Source organism: Ursus arctos, unplaced genomic scaffold, assembly GCF_023065955.2.
Source record: "Ursus arctos isolate Adak ecotype North America unplaced genomic scaffold, UrsArc2.0 scaffold_2, whole genome shotgun sequence".
NCBI lineage: Eukaryota > Metazoa > Chordata > Mammalia > Carnivora > Ursidae > Ursus > Ursus arctos.
In genome coordinates, this window is record NW_026622874.1 from 56,727,668 (window position 1) to 56,752,618 (window position 24,951).

Sequence of the window (24,951 nt, forward strand, 5' to 3'; positions counted from 1 at the left end):
AGAGGCCGTGGGCATCTGGACTCACCAGGTGACACAGGGCAGTGGCTTTGCACTCCTGCTTCCCCCACCTCCCACCACAGCCCTCTCCCCAGCCCTGAGCCCTGCCCCCACCTGCTCCTTGAAAGGGGCTTCTCTTCCTCCTCTCCTCTCCCTACGCCCACCAGCCATGGGCTGTTACTTCCAGCTCCTCATGTGGAGGGCCTTCAGGGACGCGAAGGTGCTGGGCACTGCCTTTGCCAAGTCAGAAGTGACCCTGAGCCGCAGACTCTCTGGGACGTGGCACCAATTGCTCTTCCCAGCACTAGATGGAGAAAAGCCCGAATCCTCAGAAAAACATGACGTTCTCTTTAATTTTCCACACTTCTGAGCGGTAATGCCATAGGTTTGAGCCATGAGATGAAGAGAGAAGGCAGGAGCCCCTTCCCACCATCAGAGTGCAGTAAAGTTAACACAGCAGCCAATTTCCTGTAAGAGCAGGCTCAGCTACGGGCAGACCACAGACTCTCAGAGCAGTGCCTGTGATATGATCAGGGATGATATCCAGCCTTGGAGCTGGAGCTGGGTCTCTGAGCCTGCATTAACCCTTTGGTTGGTGGGTTTCAGAGACATCCAGGGCCCTGGGCAGGAACCTGGGTAGCTAGGGAGGAGACACTTGGGGAGGGTAGAGGGTGTCTGTTTAGCAGTTTAAAAAAATGTTTCAATATTTTAACAACTGGTATGTGAAAGCAAGTGTCCATCAGCTAATATCACCCATGACTACTATCATTATTTTTTCAGAGCCTTTGGACCACTAGTTTGGTACCAGGGAGTCATCATGAGGAAAGAATGTAATATTGAATCAGATCCTGGATTTGCAACTCAGTTCTGCCCATCGCTAGCTGTATGACCTTGATCAAGTTCCCTATTGTGTAATGGAAAGTAGAATGATATCCACTTCATGAGATTGATGTAAGAAGTGGGTGCAAAGCTATTTCTGAGAGTACTTTGTAAATGTTAAGACTGAACAGATGTGAATAAAAGCACACAAACCAAAAGAAAATTCTGATTTGGAGCTGTCCAGGGTTCCAAAGCTACAGGGCTCCAGATTTCCACCTGTCCCCAACATTTGTAGTGTCCAAGGAGAGATGAAGGCCTACACATTAATTTTCATTAATTTCTAAATATTTCTAAATATTAATTTTAATTCTAAGTCAACTAATGGAAAGCTAAGGGTGTAAGTCAGACTAAGTGCTAAATCACATCAGTTCTATCCTCCTACCCTGACAGATACATCTTTGTAACAACCTAGAAAGCAAGGTTTAGATTTAGAATTCTTGGACTCCTCAAAATTCTGTGCTAGAGTGTAGCCGCGCAGGAACAGCTGACCCCCAGCTGGCCCCACTCCTCTTCCCACCCTGGCTTGTTACCATACTGAGAGATATGGACCATGACGCATATGCGTGAGGATACTTAACAAACATGTCCAAACTCCATGTGCACCCTCAACAAACAGCCAAGCGACACAGGTGGAGCAGACTGCCCTTAGGAAGACAGACCAAGGAAAACATCTGCATCGACCCTGGAGGCACTCTGGGGACCGTATGGGCTGGGGATACTGAGATCCCAGATACCCAGACTGTGGTCTAGAAGGAGGGGCACAGGCTTCAGGTGGGCATGTCCTCTTAGCCCCACAGGCTCCTTGCTCAATGTCAAATGCCACAGCCAGAAGATACCAGAGTGGGTCCCTTAAAGCATAGGGTCAAACAGAGGCTCCTCTCACCCAGGCTGAGGGGCAGTGTCATCTTGGATCCCAAAGCCTCCTTGGGAGCTTGAAAGAGATTTGAAACCACCCATCCATCAGGGGACATCAGTGTCAGCAATGGCCCTAAACACCTGGCCTCTTCCTGCCCTCAAGAATGCTGCTGCTGGCCCCCCATTCCCTTGGTGGCCACAAGGCTTCAGGGGGAGCAAAGCAGGACTCCTTCAGAGAGGTTGCTCTGCTCTTGTGGGCACTGGGAGAACTGGCTGGGCCTGGGTGGAACCTGGACCTCAATCCAGGGACCACTTATTTGAATGAAATGCTTCACATGAGCTTGTTTAAATGAGATGTGCCTTTTTCTCCTAAAATGGGATGCAGAAAGCATAAAGGTTGTAATAATCAATGTTTTCATTATTAGTTCCATTGGTGAGTCCATTAGCTGTAAGCTTTGGGTCAATGACTGACGGTCTAAAATGAAAACACTGTGTTTATCACCAGCAGGAGAGGGTTGTAGGAGAAGGAGGGGAAAGAGATACTAGCGTGTTATAGTTTACAAAGTATCTGCTCACATAAACCATCACTCCAGATGATCCTTGTAACAGCTCTGAAATGTCAGGAGGCTGGAGTTATTTTCCTTCCCATCTTACACACGAGGAGACTGAGGCTGACCAGAGCAGCTTGTCTGGGGCCAGCCAGCTGTCACCTTGGGGCTGACACCCAAACCCCTGAGCACAGTGTCAGTGCTCTTGTCACTCCCCACAGCAAAGACTTCGTAGAGAAAAAATGAGGTGAAGAACTCATTTAAGGTTAAGGTGAAGATTAAGGAGCTTTCCCATAAGTGTGGTGAAGGAGAGAAAGCAGGGTTTGGGGTCAGAGAGACCTGACTTCAGATCCTGGTGCTGCCCTTCCATCCATAGGACTTTGCACAGTTCGTTCTGAGCTGCTTTTCCTTGTGTGTGACCAGCATATCAGCATCCCTGCCTCCTATGGTCACGGTCAGGTGCTTGCCCATGGGAGGATCAGTAGCTGTTAGTTTCCTTCTTTCCCAATCCTGCCCCCATTGCTCTTCCTTACTAATACCTAAAGTCAGATCTCACTTACTTGTACCACACACAGGGCTACATACTTTGCATTCATTACCTCCTTTAATGCTCACACCAAGTACATCAAGTAAATCCTATTACTGAGTCCTATTTTGTAGGTGGGGAACTGGTACAGCAAGGGCAAGTGACTTGCCTAACTGACACAGCCAGTAGGGGGTAGCACTCGGTTTATATGCCAAGGCAGCCTGGCTCCAGAAATCCTGTTCTCAGCCCGCTCTGCCCGGCCAACTCCCCGCCTCACTCGCTCCTCCTCTTTGTTGCCCAACTTCCTGAAGGAATTATCTGAACTCCCAGTTTTTTCTTGTGTTTGTTCATTCCCTCCATAACCCCTTGCAGGATGGCCTCCACCAGCATATCTTCACTGCTGTCTTGATCATTAATAAATCTCATGGGCTTTTTCTTAATCCCACTCTCTTCAGTTCATGTGGCTTTTGGCAACGATGGCCTCCTGAAATTCTCTTGACTTTGGAAGTGAGTTGTCCCTGTTTGCTGGCTCTTCTGCTTCTTATGTTCCTCTTTGTCTCCTGGCCATCTTGTCTCGGAAAGGTGTCTCTTTCATCCTCAGTGATCTCACCATCACCAGCAGCAGATCCTCTCCATGCAGACAGTTGTCAAATTTACATCTCTAGCCCTGACTTTCTCCTAAGCTCTCGACCCGATGATGCAATTCCACAAAAGCAGCACCTCCCAGTTGAAACTCAGTCTCTTCCTATCTTTCACTTAAGATCATTTCAATTCTTACCTATTCAACAAATAATTTTGAACTCCTTCTATGTGCCAGGCGCTGTTCTAGGTACTGGAGATACAGCAGTGAATAAAACAGGAAATCCCTGCCTTATTGGGGTTACCTCTAAGGAGTGGGGTGAGGGGAGAGAGACCATAAGCAAAATAAGTAATATAGCATATTAGACAGTGGAGAAAAATAAAGCAGAATCAGGGGATGGGGAGTGCCAGGGCAGGAAGTTGCAATTTTAAATATGGTTGACAGGAAAGGTTGCACTGAGACCATGATACTTGAGCCAGGAATAATGGAGTCAAGGGAGCAAGCCTTGAAGATCCTGAGGGAAGAATGCTGCAGATAAAATGAAGAAGAGTATGTGCAAAGGCCATGAGGTGGGAGTTTGCTGGGCGTGCTCAGTGAGCAGCACAGAGGTAGAATGGGCAAGAAGAAAAGAAAAGTTGATGATGGTCAAGAAGAAATGGAGAGGGGCGCCTGGGTGGCTCAGTCATTAAGCATCTGCCTTCAGCTCAGGGTGTGATCCCAGGGTCCTGGGATCAAGCCCCGCATTAGGCTTCCTGCTCTGCTGGGAGCCTATTTCTTCCTCTCCCACTCCCCCTGCTTGTGTTCCCTCTCTCACTGGCTGTCTCTCTCCATCAAATAAATAAATAAAATCTTTAAAAAAAAAGGAGAAGAAGAAGAAATGGAGAGCCAGATCATGTAGGGCCACACAGGTCCTTTTAAGAACTTGAGCTTTTCTTGAGTGGCTTAGGGTAGTGGCAATGGAGGCGATGGTTGGGCAGGAGTTCAAGTCTAGATAGATTTTGATGGCATCAACAGGATTTGCCAATAGTACGTAGAATGTGAGAGCATGGTCAAGAGTGACTCCAAAGTTGTTGGCAAGCGGGCAGTAGAATATGTGGATCTGGAGCTCAGGGGAACAATCCAGATTGGAGATAGAAATTTGGAAGTTGTCAGGATATAGATGGTATTTAACAGCCATGAGACTGGATTCGCCAAGGGAATGTGAGTAAATAGAAAGGAGAAGAGGACCAAAGACTGAGACCTGGCACCTTCCAAATGTAAAAGGTGCTAGATGAAGCAGAATCAGCAAAGGATGGTGAGGAAGAGATCAGGCGTGTGCTTCATGTGCCAGCCACTGTGTTCTGGGCAAAGATGCAAAGACAAACATGACTCCATCTTCACTCCTCCATGGAAGAGTCAGGGCTTTGCACCTGGAAATACCACTCCAGGTGGGTCCAGGGATGGGTGTGGAATGTCAGAGGCTGTGAGACCACACCTTGATACTTCTGAGAATGATTTTTTACACATACCAGTCAACTGTGCGTGGCTCTTCTGAGTGTTTTACCTTATCCCTTCTTTTTGTCTCTAATAGGCAATCAGTTACCAAGCCATAAAATTATCTACTTTTGTAGTATCTCTCACATGTAGCCCCTCCCCTCTGTTCCTTCCAGCCTAGATGGGAGCCTCATTAAAGATCACCTACAATGTGGCAAAAGCTCCTGAACATCCAGGTTCCCTCCCATTGGCCCTCTAATTCTCCTTCTTACATCACCCTTCTTCCTGGTACATCATCTCCTGCTCAAAAGTCCCACCAGCCCTGGAATGAAGCCCCAGTGCCTAAGCCTATTATTAAAGGCTACTTCACAGACTGACTCTGCCCTGCCCACCCAGGCTTGTCTCTACTCTTCCCAGGTGGTCTCTCTGTTTCCTGGACACTCCATGTTCATGCTTAAGGCCACATGTTTGCCCATGGTAGAACCTCCTACCAGGATGTGCCTTTCTCTGTTCCCACAGGTCACATCCCATTTCCTCTGCAAAGCTCTCCCTCTATAGCCTACATGGACGTCCGTGTCTCCAACATCCTGTATCACTCCAAGTCTGTGTCATTCACTTTTGTATGTAGGTATATAATGACATGAACAGTCACTAAATACATTTATATCCACCAGTTCATTCATTTTTATTTGTGTGTGGCTTGTCTGCCTCCCCCTCAAGGATAAATAACTTTCAGTGTTAAGCATGGTGCTATTCTAATAATAGAATACATAGGTAGTAGATGTTAGTCTTTTTTTTAAAGGTGAGGGAATATATAAAGGGTAAAACTGTGATAAAGCACTTTGTTGTATACAAGCTCTACCAAGCTCCAGGTAGAGAGGCATGAAAGTGATTCAAATAAAATATTTATTCCTTCGACAAAAATGTATTAAGATCTACTATATGCCAACAATGTGCAAGATACTAATGACTTGAAAATAAGTCACAATCCCAAGCCTCAAGGAAATCATAATCTAATGGGGAAAACAGACACATAAACAAATAATTATAGTGTAACTTGAGACCTGTAAAGAGCTGGATATATCCATGGGAGCATGGACCCAAAGGATTTCCAACAGAGCAGTGTCAGAAGTCACAGCAATGTGGATAGACTGAGTACATAGCCTCCCAAGGTCACCACGCCCATTGGCTACACTCAGCCAGGTGCCTTTGTTTTGATGTGATGATTAAGAAGCTTGTTTTCTCTATTCCACAGAATCCTCCAAGAAAAGGGTATCTTCCTTCTCTCCCAAGACAGGCACAAGAGTCCAACTTTATTGTATTATCTCTGTTTGCAGAAAATCTGGCACCAAACTAAGCTTTGTCAATTTCTCACATGACTGAGTTCTAGAACCCTGGGCTTAAGTCTGCTTATATAGCTCTTGACAGGAAGGTGGGGGCAAAAATATGAACTGTGAAGACTCTTTAGACAAAGTATCTTAATCAACCAGTAAGATAGCCAGTCCTGAAAAGGACAGTGTTATAACAGAATCAAAACCCAAGAATCAACCAGAATAAAAAATTCGCCAACCAATATGCCACAGCTGGCACTGTGTCTAAGACAGGAGAACAAGTACAATTTTATACTGCCAAGAATGCTTGTCTTCCCGTCCCACAAAGGAACCAAAGGAACCCAAAGCAGGCCTAGTCACTGTAACCTAAATGGAGAACAGAGTTGAGGCAACACAGAAAGTAAATGCCTGGTGACTTAATAATTGTCTCCACACTTTGGCTGGGGGCCAGTAGCTGACTCCAGTGTGTCCACTTCATAAACCCAACAAGCAGACTGGGTCTCATCTGACTTCTGATGCATATATGATTCTATCCCGCTCAAACAACATTTACGCCCCTTTGTACAGTAAGAAATGGCTGTGGCATTATCAGGGAGCTACTCATTGGCACAGCTACAATAAGCATGTGCAGCAAAATGGGCTCTCTCTGACTTTCTACTTGAGGTCATTTCCTCTTCTTCATTTCTGCCAATCATGATACACTGCAGGTACTCTCAGCAGCTACCGGGGGCATGGAGACAAGAGAAATGGTTGTTGCAGCTGTGGGCTCACCTCCTCCCCAGGCAGCCCTGCCTGCCCTTCTCTTCAGACTGGGGATGACTAGCACAGGGGGTGCTGTGGGGGCCAGCCAGGGGCAGCAGTTAGTGTCTCCATGTCCCCGTGTGATGGTAAAGGATGCTGAGACATTTCTGCATCAGTTGACAAAGCAACTCTCTCTTAAGCCATTCGTATAAAGCCCTGTAGGATCTTCCGTCACTTAATAAAAGGAAGAACTTTATATCAAACAAGGCTACACGTCTTGGCTGATGAGTGGAGCATCTCATTTTTTTAAATTATTAAATTCTTCTGCAATATCACTGAGAATCATTCCCAGTCCCAGCAGTGGATATATGGAGAATGCATAGTTGGACTCTGCTGACCAGACTTCTGCTTCTCTTTGGATTCAATCCAACTCCCCCATAGCCGCTCTGGGAGCTGTAAGCACACTGGACAACCTGAGTCCCCTCCACTCTGGCTTTCTCCAGAACCAGGAGGTGGTAAGGTATAGTGGTCAAAAGCAGACTCTAGAGGCAGATAACTCCCAACTCCACCTCTTACAATCTGTAGAACCCTTGGTGTGGACCTTAACATCTTTAAACTTCCATCCTCTCGTGTATAAAATAGAAATAGAAATTCATTTATCTTGTGGAACATTTTGAATGTTAACTGAGATAACATAGTTAAAGTACTTTGCACAGTGGTTGGAATAGAGCAAGTGTTCAATAAGTATCAGTTATGATGATGATGATGATGATGGTGGTGGTGGTGGTGGTGGTGGTGGTGGTGGTGAGCAGAGGAGAGTGACATGGGCTAAGGTCAGGGGCAGCCAGAAGGAGTAGCAAAGTGTCCAGAATGGCAATTTTGCTAAACTAAGCAATTGGACTTCCAGGCTGGACCTGAAGTCAGTGGGAGAACAGCACAGTAGAGACTATGTATGCCAGCCTACGGCACAACATTTGCATTGAAGTGGTTTCCAAGGTGACCACGATCTCCTTGTGTTATCAGTTTCTATGTCTGTTTGCCAAGTGCTAGATTGGCCAATGACTGGAATTTAAGCAACCTTCTTTGTTGAGTAGAAATTCTACTACTGTGATTTTTCTGGGAAATTGATGTAACCCTTAACTGTGCCTCCTTTTGCCCTCCTTCCTGGTACCTTCCTGGGACTTCCTTCCAAGTACATCAAACTGTCACCACCTCTTCCCAACAAACAAACCTTACACTCATACTTCCCAAGAAAATGGTTCTTGCAATGGAATGCCTCTAACCAGCTAATTACAGTTCCACCATCCCAACTAGCTGATTCCTCTGTGGGGTTCACAAATGCCTCTCTGAGCTTCCTGTTTCCAGCTGGACCAGCTAAGATTTTATTTAACTTGTTTTTGTATTCCTTTTAAATCTTTGTGTTGTTTTGATTTGTCCCTATTTAATCCTGAAGCAGCACAGCATAGAACTTTCTGACCTGAATTCCCCTCTGAACTTCCCATTTTGCCCAAATTGACTGTGTTAGTAAGTGGTGGGCACCTCTCCAGCTTTTGAAAAATTCATTCAGCCTCTTCTTTTCTTGTGCATCTCTTCTGCTTTGCCAGGTCAAGCTGGGAACTACCTGACTTGAGGGAAGGGAGAGTAAAAGCCATCAGTGACTCAGATGGGGTGAGCTACCCTTGGTATGGGAACACCACAGAAACTGTGACCCTGGTTGGTCCCACCAACAAGATCTCCAGGTTCTCCGTCAGCATGAATGACAACTTCTACCCAAGTGTGACGTGGGCAGTGCCAGTGAGTGACAGCAATGTGCCACTGCTCACAAGGATCAAGAGGGACCAAAGTTTCACTACCTGGCTGGTGGCCATGAATACCACCACGAAGGAGAAGATCATTCTACAGACCATCAAGTGGAGGATGAGGGTGGACATTGAGGTGGACCCTCTTCAGCTCTTGGGGCAACGGGCCCGGCTGGTGGGCAGGACTCAGCAGGAGCAGCCCCGGATCCTGAGCCGGATGGAACCCATCCCCCCCAATGCACTAGTGAAACCTAATGCCAACGATGCCCAGGTCCTCATGTGGAGGCCCAAACGAGGACCACCTCTGGTTGTGATCCCTCCTAAGTAGAAGCAGACTGGCCTGACTGTGTGTGGAGCACATGACGCTATGACACGCAGTGAGGTTGCCAGGGGTGGCAGGAGCCAAACTGAGTTTCTGAGCCAAAGCAGACCTCTTGGTTTGCCAGCCTTTGCAGCCACTTATGAAGAGTAGGGCTGCTTCTTGGGCGGTAGAACCATAATCCTTAGGAAAAGTCCCTTCCTTTTAGGAATAAAGAAATCACTGATTTGACAGACTTGCTGTGATTACCATGCAAGTAGCCATATTTTGGAGCTGACCAGGATGATTCTTTTATCCGAACTACTGACCATTTCTTTCCTGTGAGATGCAGGGGATGGAAACAAAATTAAACAGTGCCTGTGGCAAATGCTGCTTCCCAACCAATTAGAAGTGGAAGTGAAAACATCCACACCAGGTGTTTGTAAGACAGTCCCACTGTCTGACTGGAGGGTGCTCGGGGAAGGAGGTGGAATGAAAGTCGGGCGGTGAAAAGAATGGGGAGAAGGAGGAATAAGTTGTTACTACAAATTAATACTTATGAATTTATTAGTAGACAATCAGATCTTCAACATACTCAGTGGAATGAAAGGTACACTTAGAGAACTAGAGATATATTGACATTTGCTCCATTCTGAAGGGGAGTCTCCTGGGAACTGTCCAGGGTTCTGATGTGAACAGACAGACGGTGCCCTCAATGGTTCCATCTACCCACCTCTTTCCAAAATCTGACTGTGCTGAGTATCCTTTATCACGGTATTTGGATAGACAGTTCCTGTATCCTGCAGAAGCTATGATATTTGGGGACTTCACCATGTTTTTTGGTGAAACCTTAATTATGATTTTGTTTACAGCTGCTTATCCTGTTCCCATTACCAGCCCTAAATTTAGAAAAAGATAACTATTTATAAACCATGGAATCCATGTAGGATTTCGAGAACATTTTAACAAATAAGAATACTATTTTCATTCTTTTGAGGTCTTTTTAGCTTCTGAATGATGTGAACATACAGAATGCACATATGTATATACATGCACACATGCAAGCATACACACCAGGATGCTGATAGCATGACCAACACATGTGCCAGCAGTCCCTACATATGTCCTTGTAGCCCGGCACATACACTTTAGATATGTTTATTTTAGCTCAATTTCACAGAAGCTCAACTTTAACTGCATGAACACTTGTGAGGAAGTGCCTCATAATGCTTAACTTCAGAGCTCTTCAATGAAAATCTGAGCTGCTCACATTATGCAAGACTATACGGCTGAGATCTAACCATCAAGGATAAGAGACATTTCCTTTAGTCAGGCCAACATCCAACTTTCAAAGAGTCTCCAGTCTTTACAATAAGGATTTTTCCCAGTCTTCCAGCTTACAACACCCAGAAAAGAGTCTTTAATTTATTCTCAATCATGCGAATTGTGATACACACACACACACACACACACACACGGTTTCTTCATTCAAAATCCCCCAAGCAAAATAATTATAAAACTGTCACAATGTCATTGTAGATTTTATGGATGGACACTGGCAGCCTAATTTCAGAGGTGAAAGAGCTGAAGTTCAGAGTAATTACAGTCCTATGGTTGGCTCCAATGATGTCTTCTACCAGAGTCTGAGAATGGAGAAGGAAAACCAGGGGGACTTTTTTTATTACTTTTATTAAAAATGCAGTTAAGTCTAATTTCTTTCAGGTTCTAGTCCTAGGGGATGGTGCTTATTTACAAGAGAGGGTTAACAGATCCATTTGAAATCATGTAGCGTTAACCTCACACCCCAACCACCAGCTACTCTCTTATAGATTAGTTATTGATGGCAAGCTGAGCTATTTATAACAGCACATTAATGACACATCAGTGACTCACAGAAGACCTGGAGACATTCCATTTAAAAATAATTCAGCTGTTACATTTGGATTCCACTGTCCTTCCCATGCTTCCTTGTTTTTTTATGGGGGCTCCAAAGAGCTCCATGGCTAAAATAAAGCTGCCTATTTTCCACTCTGACGTCCGACACAACAAACTCTCCTTCTGATTGAATTAGATGCCACCCTTATGGGATGCTAGGACACCAATCCTGGAATCTAACCCACGTGGCCCTAGCTTAAGAAAACCTGATATTTAAAAATCCAAAATTGCAACAAACTGATTAATGAGAAATGATCGCTACATCATTACAAAATCCTGTACAAGATTTCTGTTTTTAAATTCCCCTTGCCCATCCATTAAAACAAGATATGACTCCCACAATTACATTTACGTACAGCATAACTTTCTCAAGGGCATATCTGTAGAAACCAAGGGGCAGCATACATAGCTAGACTTGTTCCTGCTGAAAATTCGCACTTTTCAGAGTTTGAAAAGAAATGACCTGGCCAGTTTTCTGGAAAATTATGTAATAACAAAATGAGAAAAATAGAGGGGAAAGTGCATATAAAAGGTAAAAGCCCTTGGGCAAATACACATTATGATTATTGTTGGTGATACTATTGCGAGCTGTGAAGTTGGGTCTCTCCGTTCTGGAATGAGCCTGGAAGAATGCTCCACTGCCCTTCAGCCGATTATTTTAAAGTTAAAGTGGTTTTGCAAGGAAACAATCCCTTTTCTTTCTGTGATGCTTAGATCGTTACCTTTCAGCTTAGACAGGATATTGCCAAATGAAAGGCTCTCCAGCAAGAGAGAATTCACCTGGAAACCTCTATTGCGGTCACCTCATCCTCCCACCAGGCTTTTCTTCCCCTGAGAGTCCCTGGGGTCTGATGCCAGAGGCCATCAGTTTAGAGAGGCTCATTCCATGCCTTGATCAGGTTTTAGTTGGGTGGTCTTAAGACTATACTTGAATTCTGGACACACACATAATGCAATGGTTTCTGGTGGCACAAAAGCTTTTAATTCCATGTGGGAAAGAGCATTTTGTCAGGTAATAGATCTTAAATGTAGTCACCTTTGAGGTCTTTTCTTCCACAGTCTCAAGGAAATGGAGGTCCAGTTAAATCAGCCCATCTATTCAGGGTCACAGACCTAATTAGCACCAGAACCAAGAGAAGAGCTTGGGTCTCCCAAATCTCATAGCACAGCATGGGCGCACTGACCTGAGACCCACAGTCCTCTCCTGTGTCCAACCCTGAACCAATCACCCTCCCAGCACTAGAGACAATTGAGTTCTTCCTTTAAAAAATAGGGTGAAATCTTCATTACCATTATGTCAAAAAATGAATATTCCAGATTCCCTCTTATCCATGACAGCTGTTTTGAGATTGAACTCTTAATCTGGGCCCTTTGCAGCATGGATTTTCTATTCCCAGGTCAGTGCTTTGGTCCACGGCCCATGGGAAGGTTGGAGGCTAGTTCTCTCTCCACCTCCCATTCCATGGGCCTGTTTACAACCCCCCCATCTCCTAGTGCTAGGAATGATAAGGGCAAAATCGCATTCTAAGCAGCAATTCTGAGCAGTAAAATAAGAGAACTGTGATTTATAGAGTATTTTACCAATGGCTTCTACATGCCTCTTCGCATGCCTCTTCCCCAGACAGTCTTGCGGGGAGTGTAATGTTGTTGTTGATATTACTGTCCCCATTTTAGAGAAAATAAATTGAGATCCAAAGGGGTTAAGTGACTTATCCATGGGCGCACAACCAGGAAATGTCGGGAACTAGGATTCAAACTGGGCCATTTGGCTCCAAATCCCATGCTAGGACACTGTACTGTGGGGGCCTCCCCAGGTGTTCCCTGCCCGGAGGGCACCAAAGAGAAGGAAGCAAGGGAGAAAGCAAAACACTCTCACCTCCACAACCACATAGTCCATACCAACTACTGGATGGACGTATTAAAAATAAGAGGACGAACACTGTTTTCTTAGGCAGAGAACCTTGTAATCTCCAGGGAGATTGGCCCCAAAAATGCCTGTCGGGGGCTGCAGGGTTGGGGAGCTGCTGTTACTTGGCAGCTCTTAACACAGCCCTGGTCATTAGTAGAGGAGGAAGTCTGCTCCCCCTGGTCTCAGAGCCCCTTCAACGCCCCATAAGCACAAAAGGAGGAGGAGAGCGTGCACCCCACAGCTGAGGACCCAGCTGAGCAAAGGCCCTGCCAGCCGCCATCCCTCGCCGTGGCAGGAGAGGCCCCTGGGGCGGAGGCAATGCACACAATGGCTTTCCGAGCTCTGGTTGGCACATCGAACGTTCTTGTTAGAACTGAGGGCACAATTAGACATCACCAGAGCCAGCTCCCAACTGAGTTGCAGAGAAAGATGTAAACACACACACACACACACACACACACACACACACACACACACACAGGGACTCACTACACTCACACACTCCTCAAGCTGAAAAGAAAATTAATCAAAAACCCAATGAACGCCTGAACTCTATAATTAAGCCTAAATGATCCTCAGATAGGAAGGGCGCTGAGTGAGCAAGCTCAGTGCACACAGATATTTTTACCCCAGAGTCTTATTGCCATTAATTTCTTTTGAGATCTTGAGTACATCTGGTTCCAGTTTCCCTGGTAGGACATCTGCCTTTAGAAGGCCTGCAGGAGATTTGCCAGCTCGGTGGCCAGAGACAGTCAAGGTTATTTGGCCATCCTCAAACACTTTTGCCGGAATGCATCTGGGGAGTTAGGGCGGTGGCCATGCTCCCTCCTACAATGGATCCTACAGCTAACCTCAGTCCCACTAAGGATTCCTTCCAGACGTACTGTGCTTTACAGTTTACAAAGGGTTTTTCCTGTCCTTTCCACAGAGTAAAAAGAGCTCTGTTGCAGACAGGAAATCTCAGTATTGGCCTAATCTTTCTATTCTTATTATTAACAACAACTCCCCTTTGATTAGTATGTTACACCTTACACAGCAAAGACACAGAGATTCTGTCATTTTGTTCTCAACGATCCTATAAGAGCTGCCCTATGTTCCCATTTTACAGATGAAGGATTTGAGGAGAAAGGTCAAGTGACCTGTCCAAGGTCACTCTAATGTGGTATATGGAGGATTTGAGCTTCAGTTTTCTGGCTGCATACCTGCACTCCATTCTCACAAAACATTCTCTCCCTCATTCAATGCAAGCATTTTTCTGTGTGTCCAGCCACTGCTGTTCCTTGGGCAGGGCTGACTAACTAGGAGAGGGTGTCTTTGCAGGAATGCAGACTGATCCTTTTGATTGATCCCTGGATGCAGTTTGACAAGACAGAATCAGCTCTCCAGAAGAGTCTGGGTTCAGCTATCCCCGGCTCTGTGCCTTCAGGTGATCTGTCTCCTATTCCTCATCGGAAGGGAGGCCCATTTGGGTGCTCTGAAGTAGGAGGCCAGAGCCCAGGACCTCAGAGTGACTTGAGATCCAGCTGGTGAACAGACCTTGCGCAAATCATTTAATTCACCTGGTCTTCCATTTCCTCTTCTGTTAACTGAGCCACTAATACAACCCAGCCAACATCACAGTCAGGAAGACACAGTGGGATGATGTCTGGAAACACTCCCAAAATGTCTAACGTGCTGCCTGTTGTAAGATATTGTTACATCAGTAGAATCACAGGGCCCAGTGCTAGTTGCACAATCTCAAGTTCCATCTGCTGGGCAGTCCAAAATCATTTCAGGGAAACCCACTCTCCCCGCCAATTAAGCCTGGCTTCAGTGGAGGGTGGTGGGCTTTGAGCTCTCCCTGCCCCCAAACAGCTTGCTGGAGAGGCCTGGACCCTGGCAGTCAGGAAAAGAAAGGAGACCACTACATAGCCCTGTAGAAAGCAGCTCTGGGCAGAACTTGCAGCTACAACTCTGGACAGGAAAGGAGGCTGAACATCAGATCTGGGCCAGACTTGAAATTCCAGCACACTTTGCCTGGTTTAAGCCGCCCAGAGAAGCCAGCCAGGGGCAGGGGCACCTTTCCCACCTTTCCTGTCTTGAGCTCAGGCAAGAGATACAGAGGCAGAAAATGATGATAATAATAATTTTACACACACACACACACACACACACACACACAAACACACACCTTTTTGTGGGTTTCCACTGATACAGAGAGGGAAATAATTATATATATAGTGTTAGGGGTGGATCTCCCACTGTCCCGTTTCTACACAGTTTCTGACACCCGAGATCTTGGCTAGGACTCCACAGTTTGGAGGTCACACTACAGATTTGGCTCTGAGAGTGCACACAAAGGAAGGATATACTTCTCCAAATGTTCCACCCTCCAGGCTGTCCCACCACACAGCAGGCATATTTGGTCAAGGCCCCTCTCTCTGCCCATGCTGCCCGCTGCGGCCCCATTCCACATGGTCCCACCTGGACCAGCCACACAGCTTGCTTCAGACCTGCTTCCCAAAGACCCCTGGCCCCACATACCGCTGCGCCTCTCCCCCAGCTGCGCCCAGCACCTCAGGCCCTCTGAGGAGAGAGGTAATCTTGCCCAGCTGGGGAGTGTTCCAGAAGAGAACCCACCCGCTCTTCTCACCAGGATAAATATGAAGCCAGGCCTCTGACCCGCAGGCCACATGACCACACACAGGAGCCTCTCCCCTGCCTCCAGGCTCCCAGTGGTCCTTAGCTAATCCAAAACATGTGGCTCAGTCCTTAAAGCCAGTGAGTGTGGGTCAGAAATGCCAAGAGAAGGGAGAAGAGACTAGCATTACAGCACTGAGGGGCAAAGGCCGAGACCCAGAGCAGTGGCCCAGCTGCCCTCACACATCCCTGGGGACCATGAGGGCCTCTGATGATGCATGCAAAGCATTCAAACGGCAAGAAGGCTGCGTGTGGGGCTGGTCTCAGGCTGGCTGAGGCCCCATGTCTCTGGGAACAGGGAGGAGTCAGGAAGGAGGACAGAATACTTTGCCTCAGGCCAGGCTCAGGATGAGGATGAACCAACCAAGGCGCCCAGGGTGTACAAATTTCAGAAGGCCCTTGGCGCAGGTTTGTGCAAAGACCGACTCTGCACTTGCTGAGCGTGAACGCCCTTTGGTGTCTGCCCTGGACGCCTGGCTTCCCTCACCCTGCTCCCAGCCCTGCTCTGTGCCACCCTCTATGCGCTTTCTCCACAGGAAGGAAGGGCGGGGGTGGCTACCGTGAGATCCTTCGGGATACTAACTCTTCCAGCAAGTATTTATACAGAGCATCTATTATGCGCCAGACTAAACAGAGTCTCTGCCCAGAGGGAGACAGTGCTCACAGGAAGCTCTGGGCACCACTCATTCTCCCCTTTGGCGCCACACATCACAAGTAACCCCCGAAGTTTCGTAAGCGCTCCCTTAGTCTGCCTGTGAGGGGGAGACGCCTTTCTGGCCCGAGGACTTGGTGAGGACGGGTGAGGTGACAAGCGGCATTCTGTCGCGTTGTTTGATCTCTTCCAAGGAAAGGCACTAGGGAAAGCCTACAGCCTCATCCCTACATGCACGGGCTCTGGTGACAGGAGAAACAGCTGGTTATCTCTCCATCTGCTCTTGTCCTCTCACCCCCACCCTTCAAACCAATTAGAATATTCCACACAGACATGATCCAATGAAATGTTAATTGGAAAAATAACAGGAAAGATAATACATGCACTTCAGGCTGAGAACTATTTCATTAAACTGGGCTTTGAAAGCAAGACAGCCAATTAAATTATTTCCCACTTCACTCCCTCACGTACCAGAAACTATAGAAAGCTATTACTTCTAATTAATTAGGAAAGAAAGAAGGGCTCTGCATATGCATATCAGATGAACAGGGACTGAGGCGCCGCACCACCTAGCTCTTCGTGTGCATACACACACTCGTGCACACACACACACACACATACACGCGTCAGGGACGAAGACTCACCTGCTGTCTCACCTGAAGAATTTCATGGGTCTTCTGAAAACAGAAAAAAAAAGAAAAACACCTGCTCCCAACAGTCACTCACAAAATCAAACAAAGGAAAATGCCTTCTTTGGGCACATTCATCAGAAAGGAAATAGGGCCTTTGTTGCAAGAGAATAAGCAGCTCTAAACTCAGCTGGATTCAAAACGATCTTGTCCTTTCCTCCTCAGGAAAGAAGTAGGCACTTCCCAAGTCAGCTCCCTCTTTCAAATGCTCAGGGTGGTGGCTGGGACCAGGAGACTGGCCCTTTTGAATGGACTTTAAATTGCAGGTCTCACGCAAGGCATCTTCACGTTTTCATCTGTGAAAGGGGAAGAAAGCCCTGTTCTCAGTGCTACAGTCACCCCTTCAAAGTTTTTAAGCTTGTGGGAATACACTGGCAGAGTTTCCTTGGGGAAACTGAGAGACAAAACTCAACCACGCAGTTAAAATATTTCCTGTACAAAAGTTACACTAACCCAAAGGCACATGTACTGTATAGTAAGTTGAATACAGTTAACATAGTATGAATGTTATAATAAGGAACATAGTGGTTGTATAAAGCAGTCGTCACAATGATGTGACTCTTGCACACAGGGTTCTGTCCACTATGGTCCATGAGCAGCAGACAGCCTCTGAGGTTGCCTTAAAGCTTCCGCACACAAGTGCCCAGGTCATGTGCCAACTTCCGCCATCATCCCCCACATCAGTCATTCTGTGCCATGCAAGGTATCAAGGGCTGGCAAAGCCCAGCACCAGCAGCACCTCTAACCACCCACTCACCGCAGGACAGGGACCAGGCATTGAGCACAACAGCCAGGCTAGAGAACAGGGTGTATGGAGGAACCTAGGCTATTAAGTCCCCATTTGTACATATAATGTGGTTGTTTGCAAACTTCAAACAACTGAAACAAGTTTATCTGACAACCTCTATAAGAATTGGGGATTTGTTTTCTTCCTGAAATCGAAACCATGCAGACATTCTGAAAATGCAACCGTATTCCTTTGTTCTCAGAAAAACTTGCTCTGCCATTAGAGCCGTGTGTCCCTGTAAGCAAAGCCAGTATATCAAAAGTCCAAAGACACAAAGCAGAAAAAATGATCAGGGAAGAAAGAGGAGATGTCTGGTGTTTGGATTTACCTCAGGGCAACTCCTCCCTCCACACATTCAAAAATACTCTTTTTATTTGAAAGATTCAGTTCACCTCCTTCTTTAGGACCACAACTATTACATAAAGTGATATATACAAATACCCACCCACACACAAAAAGAGTGGCAGCAAGTTGTCTTAAAGAGACAAACTGACTGACAACTGCAAGTTGAGTAGCATAGACCTACACTCAAGATATTTTAGTGCAGTTGGAGTGTGAGCCCAGGCACAGGAATATGGGGTAAGCCACAGGGTTCTGGTGAATCAGCAGTTCTTGCAAATCTCCTTGTGCCTTCATATGCTGAGAAACAAGGCCTTGGGATGGGGTGGGGGATGAGGGGCTCTGGAATGCCCACCCATTTCTTTAGATCCCTTTGTGCCTTGCTGGTGGGTTACACCTATGGACAATCTGGATTCCCTTAATATTATTTAAGTTTTTAATCATTTTTTAAGACCCACATAAAAGCTACAGACCATCTTTACAGAGAAATGCATATGTAAATAAGTCCCAATAACTTTGCATAAAATTGCAGGGTCCTTGTCCCCTTGAAATCTATTGATAAAGCCCAGATTATAAACATCTGCTTTTAAGGAATGACATTCTTTGGTCACTGTCTTAATGCCCATTTTACTTACATGTTTTCATGTCCACATACAGGTCACCTAGTAGGACAAGGCACGTCCAGCAAGCAGAACCACACAGCAGAGACTAAAGAGGAGGAAATGAGCCATGGCTGGTGGCTCTAGAAGCTGAGGACCTGGACAGCTGATTTCCCATTAAAACGAGTGCCATTCCACCTGTCTCCTCTCCATTCCTTGACCTGTACCCCCTCCTACCCCACCACGGGTCATGCAGCACTCCCCATGGACTGGCTGGGCAGGCTGCTTGGCCCTCGGTGGGCTGTGTTGAAGTGGGAGCTGTGCCTGCTGTATCTTTTTGTGTGGAAAGATGGGGTCTATCCAGATCTCAAGTCCATCCCCAACCCTCTAAAGTGAAGCTGCCCAGGACGGAAGAGCTGGTCAGCCTGGACTTCAGACACCTCACATGGCCCAGCCTTGGTTCCCAAACTCTTGCCTTCCCTCCCTACGCTTTTGGGTGGGAAACAGCGGGAATGCCTATCTCCCCTTTTCCTCCCTTCTCCACATGGGTGGCCAGTGTTGATACTCTCTCGAGATTTCTCTGACCCTTGGAGCCAGGGCCAAAGCAGTCCTGCTTCCCCAGCATGACCAGGCTGGTTGTCTTCAGGTGACCAAGGGCAAAGTGCATGTCAGCAGGATTGATGGCGTGAGGGGAGAGCCACCCTAAGAGGTGTGCATTGTTTTATTTATTGGTTTATTGATTGGCTTGCTTACTGGTTGATTCATATATGAAATATGTATTTATTATACAGCAGAAAACCCACTCCCATCTTTGAGGCGTCCAGCCCCAGAATCTGTCTTCTTTGCCCCATAGAGCACAGTGAGTTACTCCTCTCTGAAGCCACAGAAAAGAGGGGGGACATTCTCTCTCTGTGCCCAAACACTTCCACCCCAACCAGATTTTCAACCAGAAGTGGGGTTAGAAACCACCAGCTCTAGTGAGGCGATAAAGGCACACAAATCAGCAGAGAGGTTCTACTACCCAAATAGAAGCTCCCAGCATTCCACCCTCCCCTCCCTTTCACAGCAGTCCCCTCTCCCCTGCTCTGTGTGCTCAGGTGGGGGATGGCCAGTCAGCTGCAGCCTGGCCACCTCGGATCTAGACTTCTTCTGCTCTGGTGCCGCCTTCCGAAGGCCACATGCACATTAAAGATGCCAGAAGAGCTTAAAAACCATCCATACCCAGTCCCCCTCCCCACCCAGCTCATTACAGCAGAATCTGGGGCTAGAGCCTGGGCACGTGTGTTTTTAAAGATGACCCGAATGTGAGGCTAGGGTTGAGAAGCACTTCTAGTGTTTTTTCCCTTCGTCCCTCCCCCCATCCACATCCTTTATCCTCTACTTCTGGAGCTTTCTGCCTCGCCAAGAATGGGAGCGGCCACCAGAGAATGAGAAGTCTCTTCCCATCTCTCCAGTCCCTCCTCCTCACTCAAGCTTACCCAACAGGTCAACCAACCTGAGTAGATCCCTGGAGATGTGGCAGGTCCCACCATTTGCACCCCGAGGCTGTGCCTGCACCCGGCCCAGGGGCTCTCAAACGGTGTCCAGCTTTTCTAGGAATAGAAACCCACTCCCCGCCAGATTCTCTCTCCACCTGCCCCAGACTCCCCAACTCCAAAGGTATAAAGGGCACTTCGGTGACACTGATGTCTCCAAATCCCAATTCTGATGGGAAGGCCCGTGCTGAGTCTTGATAACCCAAGCCTTGGCTATTTCTGCAGAACCACCTGAACTGAATGAGGGTCAACTGGTAACAGAGGAAGGAGTCTCATTACCCCAAGCCAGTTCCCCGAACAACTGCGCAGCATCCAAATCCCAAATGGCTGAGAAGAGCCGTCTCCCCCTTCACACTTACAAGATCTCCATTGCTGAGTGTGAGTAAACGTGTGTGTGAATGTGTGTGTGTGTGATGTGCGTCTGCTGCATATAAACCATCAAGATGCGCAGAAATGTACCATGTTCATAATGGGCCCATGCTATATACATACACAGGAATGTTGTAATATATACACTGTTACACACACACACACACACACACACACACACACACACACAGCCTAAGGAAACCTGGGATGTGGGAAGAGGCTTTTTTAGTACTTGATTTCCCTCATCTGAATCATCTCCTGGGGCGATTACTAGCTCACACACACCCTCTTCCCTAGCCTGTCCCCTCCTGCGCTCCATAGCACCAAGCCTTCTTTCCCCATTAGCCAGAATGTCCCTGCCCTATGTCCCATCTCTCAGGGTCCTACTCTCTGATAGGTGACAGACAGTTCAGTCAGTGGGTGCTAAAGAGTTGAGTGTTACCCCTCCCAGGTGACCTTTATGTTTTAATTGGGGCTACAGATAATGCCTTAATCCGAAGGAGTGGCTCTAAGGGTGGGTATCTCAGGCACAGCACTGGGCCAGTAAGGGGGATTATTTTTTATCAGGGGAGCTTTTTAGAGCCCCCCTCCCCAAACCATACCTATCTCTAAGATCAACCCTGCATAAGTACATGAGCACAAGCAAGCACACTTACCTACGTACACTTTCCAGAATGTTGACATACCTCCCTTATATTGGCCTGAACTTTACAAATGAAAAAAAGAAGAAGAAGGAACAGCTAAATTAATTTAAACCTCACTGGGAAATGTAGCCTATATTTTACTGGCCGCCGGCCACCTGGCCCACCCCATCCTGTTCCGTTTCTCTTCTGCTCCTTCTCTTTTCTGCTACCACCCCATCAGTTAATTTCCTCAAAAGTGTCCTCTCTGTGCCCCCACTCTGCCCCCTCCAACAAATGTATTTCCTTCCTTCACTGTTTCCCCTTTGGAATTGTGCTGTTTTTCGGTGTTGTCTGGACAAAGAGCAGGTGAAAAGCATGAGCATGTGTGTATCGCTTGGAAGAAAGAGAAACCAGGTATTCTGCTGCAGTTCGGAGAAAAAGCCCCCCGAGGAAGAGACGAAAGCTGGTTCTGCAGAGTGCCTTAAAAAATGACTTTAATTAGGAAATTCTGAGTCGTCAGTCTTTGGATGTTACATAAACTCAAACAGATGTTGCATTTCACTTCTCTGGGATTAAAAAAAGTTAAATACAGTATGTATTCAACAACAACAAAGTATCTTTTCTCTTTAATTTGGTCTTTAAGATGCAGTGGCTGGTGTTTTCGTTTTGTTTTTAAAGCCTGGGGGAGGCCTCAGAATAAGAAGCTCTGGGATGCATGGAGAGCAGATGCAAGGGTCCTGCCCACAGGACAACTGGTGGGCTAAGGCCAACTTAGTGCTGTGAAACTGGGGAAAGGAGAACATTCTAGAAATGCAGAGGGCAAACCTGGCCCTTTATCCCCTCCCCACCACTACTCCTCTCTAGAGCACCCTTTGGCCAGTTTCTGCTTTGCCTTTGTTAAATGATTTCCCTTTAGCTCAACCCTTGCCACCTAGGATCCTACTAAAACAAGGTAACGTGAAGAGTGTGAGCTCCCAAAGGTAGTTAAGGCTTCTGGGATGTTGCTGCCTTCTCTCCCTTGAGTTGCGTTTTTTAATGGTCAGACCTTATCTCCGTGACAGCGGGAAGTGTAGCTGGGATGGAGATCTGGACATGCATGTGGATTCTGAGCACTCCGCGGGTGGGAAGGGACTGAGCAGCACAGCTCTCCAGCCCTGGCCGGCCACAGGCCCCCCACCCCCACTTCTCCCACCGCCTCCTCACCCTGCTTTTCTGCCGGAAGCCAGCACCTGGCTGACAAGTGCTTGGTGCCATCGGTCTAACAGCTGTTCTTTCCACCGGACCTTTTCTTCAGAGCTATCACGGCTATTTGCTACAAGAGATGGGACCCTTCTGAGGGGTCCCTTCTGAGGGGTCAGCAGTTGTAAGAGGGCTAGCAGTCAAAAATTCATATTCGTTCTCTCTCTCTCTCTCTCACATACCCATACACACACACACACACACACACACACACACACACACACACCATTCAAAAGAGGAAAAGCAAGAAGGAGACCCAGATACTCAAAGAATGGTAAATAGTAGTTTCCACTACTAGGGGAAAAAAATTGTCTATCATGCATCTCACGGGATGAGGGGGGTACATTTTTAAACATACATATTTATAATTGGGACACGCCCTCCCCACCAAGTGAGCCAAGCAGGACATGCGTAATTCTATGGGAAGCAGCCTTATAGGCACATTTTAGAAAAGGGATTCCTGCATCTTCTCCAGTAAAAAGCATAATCTGAAGTACATCCTGTGTGAAAGGGCAATTAGCACTTTTTCCTAATTCATTTAAGAAATAAACAATGCAATGGCTGAACACACCGTGTGTGTGCGTGTGTGTGTGTGTGTGCGTGTGTATACATTTATAAAGCTCGAATGTATGAATGAGGGTTGGAAACATAGTGAGAGCTGAGGCAAACTTGAAAATTAGTGGTATTTTTTTCTCACTAAAAGAAACTATAAAATTCTATGTTAAACTCTATAACAGTTTAGAAAAGGAAACAACGATGTATTTGATTTAAAATATACACACATACACACTTAAAGAAGAAATTTGGGGGAACAAAGACAGAATATTCAAACAAAAATGATGTATTTATTGTTACCTATGTGAAGAAATGGTACAACCTGCCTAATCAACTTATGGTACAAATATGGTCACATTTCTTTTATTTTTCAAATTAATTACTTGAACTTTCTTAGCCCCTGCTCCAGAGAGTTCAGTAATGGCTTCTTGAGGCTCCTCAGCCCACCCACCCCCAATTTCTCAGGAACCCTGTGTCCTGAAACCATCCCAAAGAGAGCCGAAACACCAAACCGAAAGAACACGATCATGTTACTCCACTCCTGCCTTCCCTTCCCACCCCACTAGCTGAGGGCAGATGGCAGCCCACGGCTGCCGGGATGCCCAGGACACAAGTTACCACCCTGGTACAGCTTTGGACGCCATACTTTGCTCAGTCACTGTTCTCAAAGAAAAACGATGCCATGGTTGCCAGGACCGGAGGCCCTCCTAAAATCCAGCCCATGTTGTGCTGCAACCACCTTCCTCACAACTTTCTAAGCCTCTGTGTTACACCCAGTTCAACAGCCTAAAGCCCTGTGGCCTTAGCGCTCTCCCTGCTCTAAGCCCAGGTATGGATCCCTTGGAGATCCCCACGGTGTCCCAACTTCAAACCTGGGGAAGGGGAATTGGCTCTCATTCCCTGTCTTACAGAAAGGCCCAGGTTTGCCAGGCAAGCAGACCCACCTCTGCCTTGCCCGCTCCCTGAAGCCACTATCTGCATAAGTAAGGAGAGCACTGAAGTGATCTGCAGAGCAAGAGACTTATTATTTCAACAAATACTTAAGTGACCAGCATGTACCAGATACTATTCTAGATGCTGAGCAGTCCTGGGGATCACACAGACAAAAACCCATCCCTCCTGGAACTGCCATTCTAGTGGAGGGAGAGACAGGCAACAGACATAATGAATAAGGAAACTGTATGTTATGTGGTGAGAGGTTCAATGGGAGGGGAAAAGAACAGAGAAGGGGGATCAAGAGTTCAGGAAGATCAGCTTCCAGGTGCTTTCTATCTGGGCCATATGCCAAGCAGCAGCCACCAATTGCATTACTAATAACAACAATAGTAAGTATGGCCTCTCCCACTTAACCTATGCGTCAGGAGGTGTCCTGGGCCAGGGAAGGCTTGAGATCTACACTTCACACGTTCCAAGGCAGTCTCAGGTTGATTGTCTCCTATCTTGGGCAACTCATGGGGCCTTCACTGACTGCTGCTGAGAAAGGTGAAGTGGCCCCCAAGGGCCACGTGGCTACTAAGCGCCAGGGTGAAGATTCCAAGGACACTCTCCTGACTCCCTTGCATGATGTTCCCGATGCATGTGGAAAGAGCACAAGACACTGTTCTCAAAGAAAAACGATGCCCAAAGATTCAAAACCGAGACCCAGCATTGCCTCTTACTAGGTGTTCAAAACCTCAAGAAGTTCCCTGCAAACAGAAGATAAGACTGGATATGAAATTACATGATAAATCAGAAGGTATGGGACAAATGACGCTTTTGGGCAACTCCATAGGCTGCCTCAACACTCCACTTACCTACTATCGGTGTGATTCATTAAGTAAATAAATATAATTAAAAGGAGTTATTTTTACAGCATGCTGCACACAACTCCCCAAGCAATCCTTACTCAAGTTGGAGAAATTAAAACAGTATATATTTTCTGTCTGTAAACTAATTATCTGATTCCAGTTGGACTCAGAGCAAGCCCACTTGTAGGTATTCTATGAAAGCAGGCACAACTACATGAAATGTGTGA

At 46.7% G+C, this 24,951-nt stretch overlaps 1 protein-coding gene across 1 annotated transcript in view; it reads left to right on the forward strand.

Moving 5' to 3' along the window:
• FAM78B (family with sequence similarity 78 member B) overlaps window positions 1-21,705 on the forward strand; it is an 84,453-nt gene extending 62,748 nt beyond the window's left edge. Inside the window, exons 2-3 of the mRNA XM_026517271.3 lie at window positions 8,535-9,463; window positions 18,675-21,705. Coding sequence (XP_026373056.1) covers window positions 8,535-9,057 — 523 coding nt within the window. The 3' untranslated portion in view covers window positions 9,058-9,463; window positions 18,675-21,705. The remainder of the gene's footprint in view (window positions 1-8,534; window positions 9,464-18,674) is intronic.
• Window positions 21,706-24,951: the final 3,246 nt, after the last annotated feature.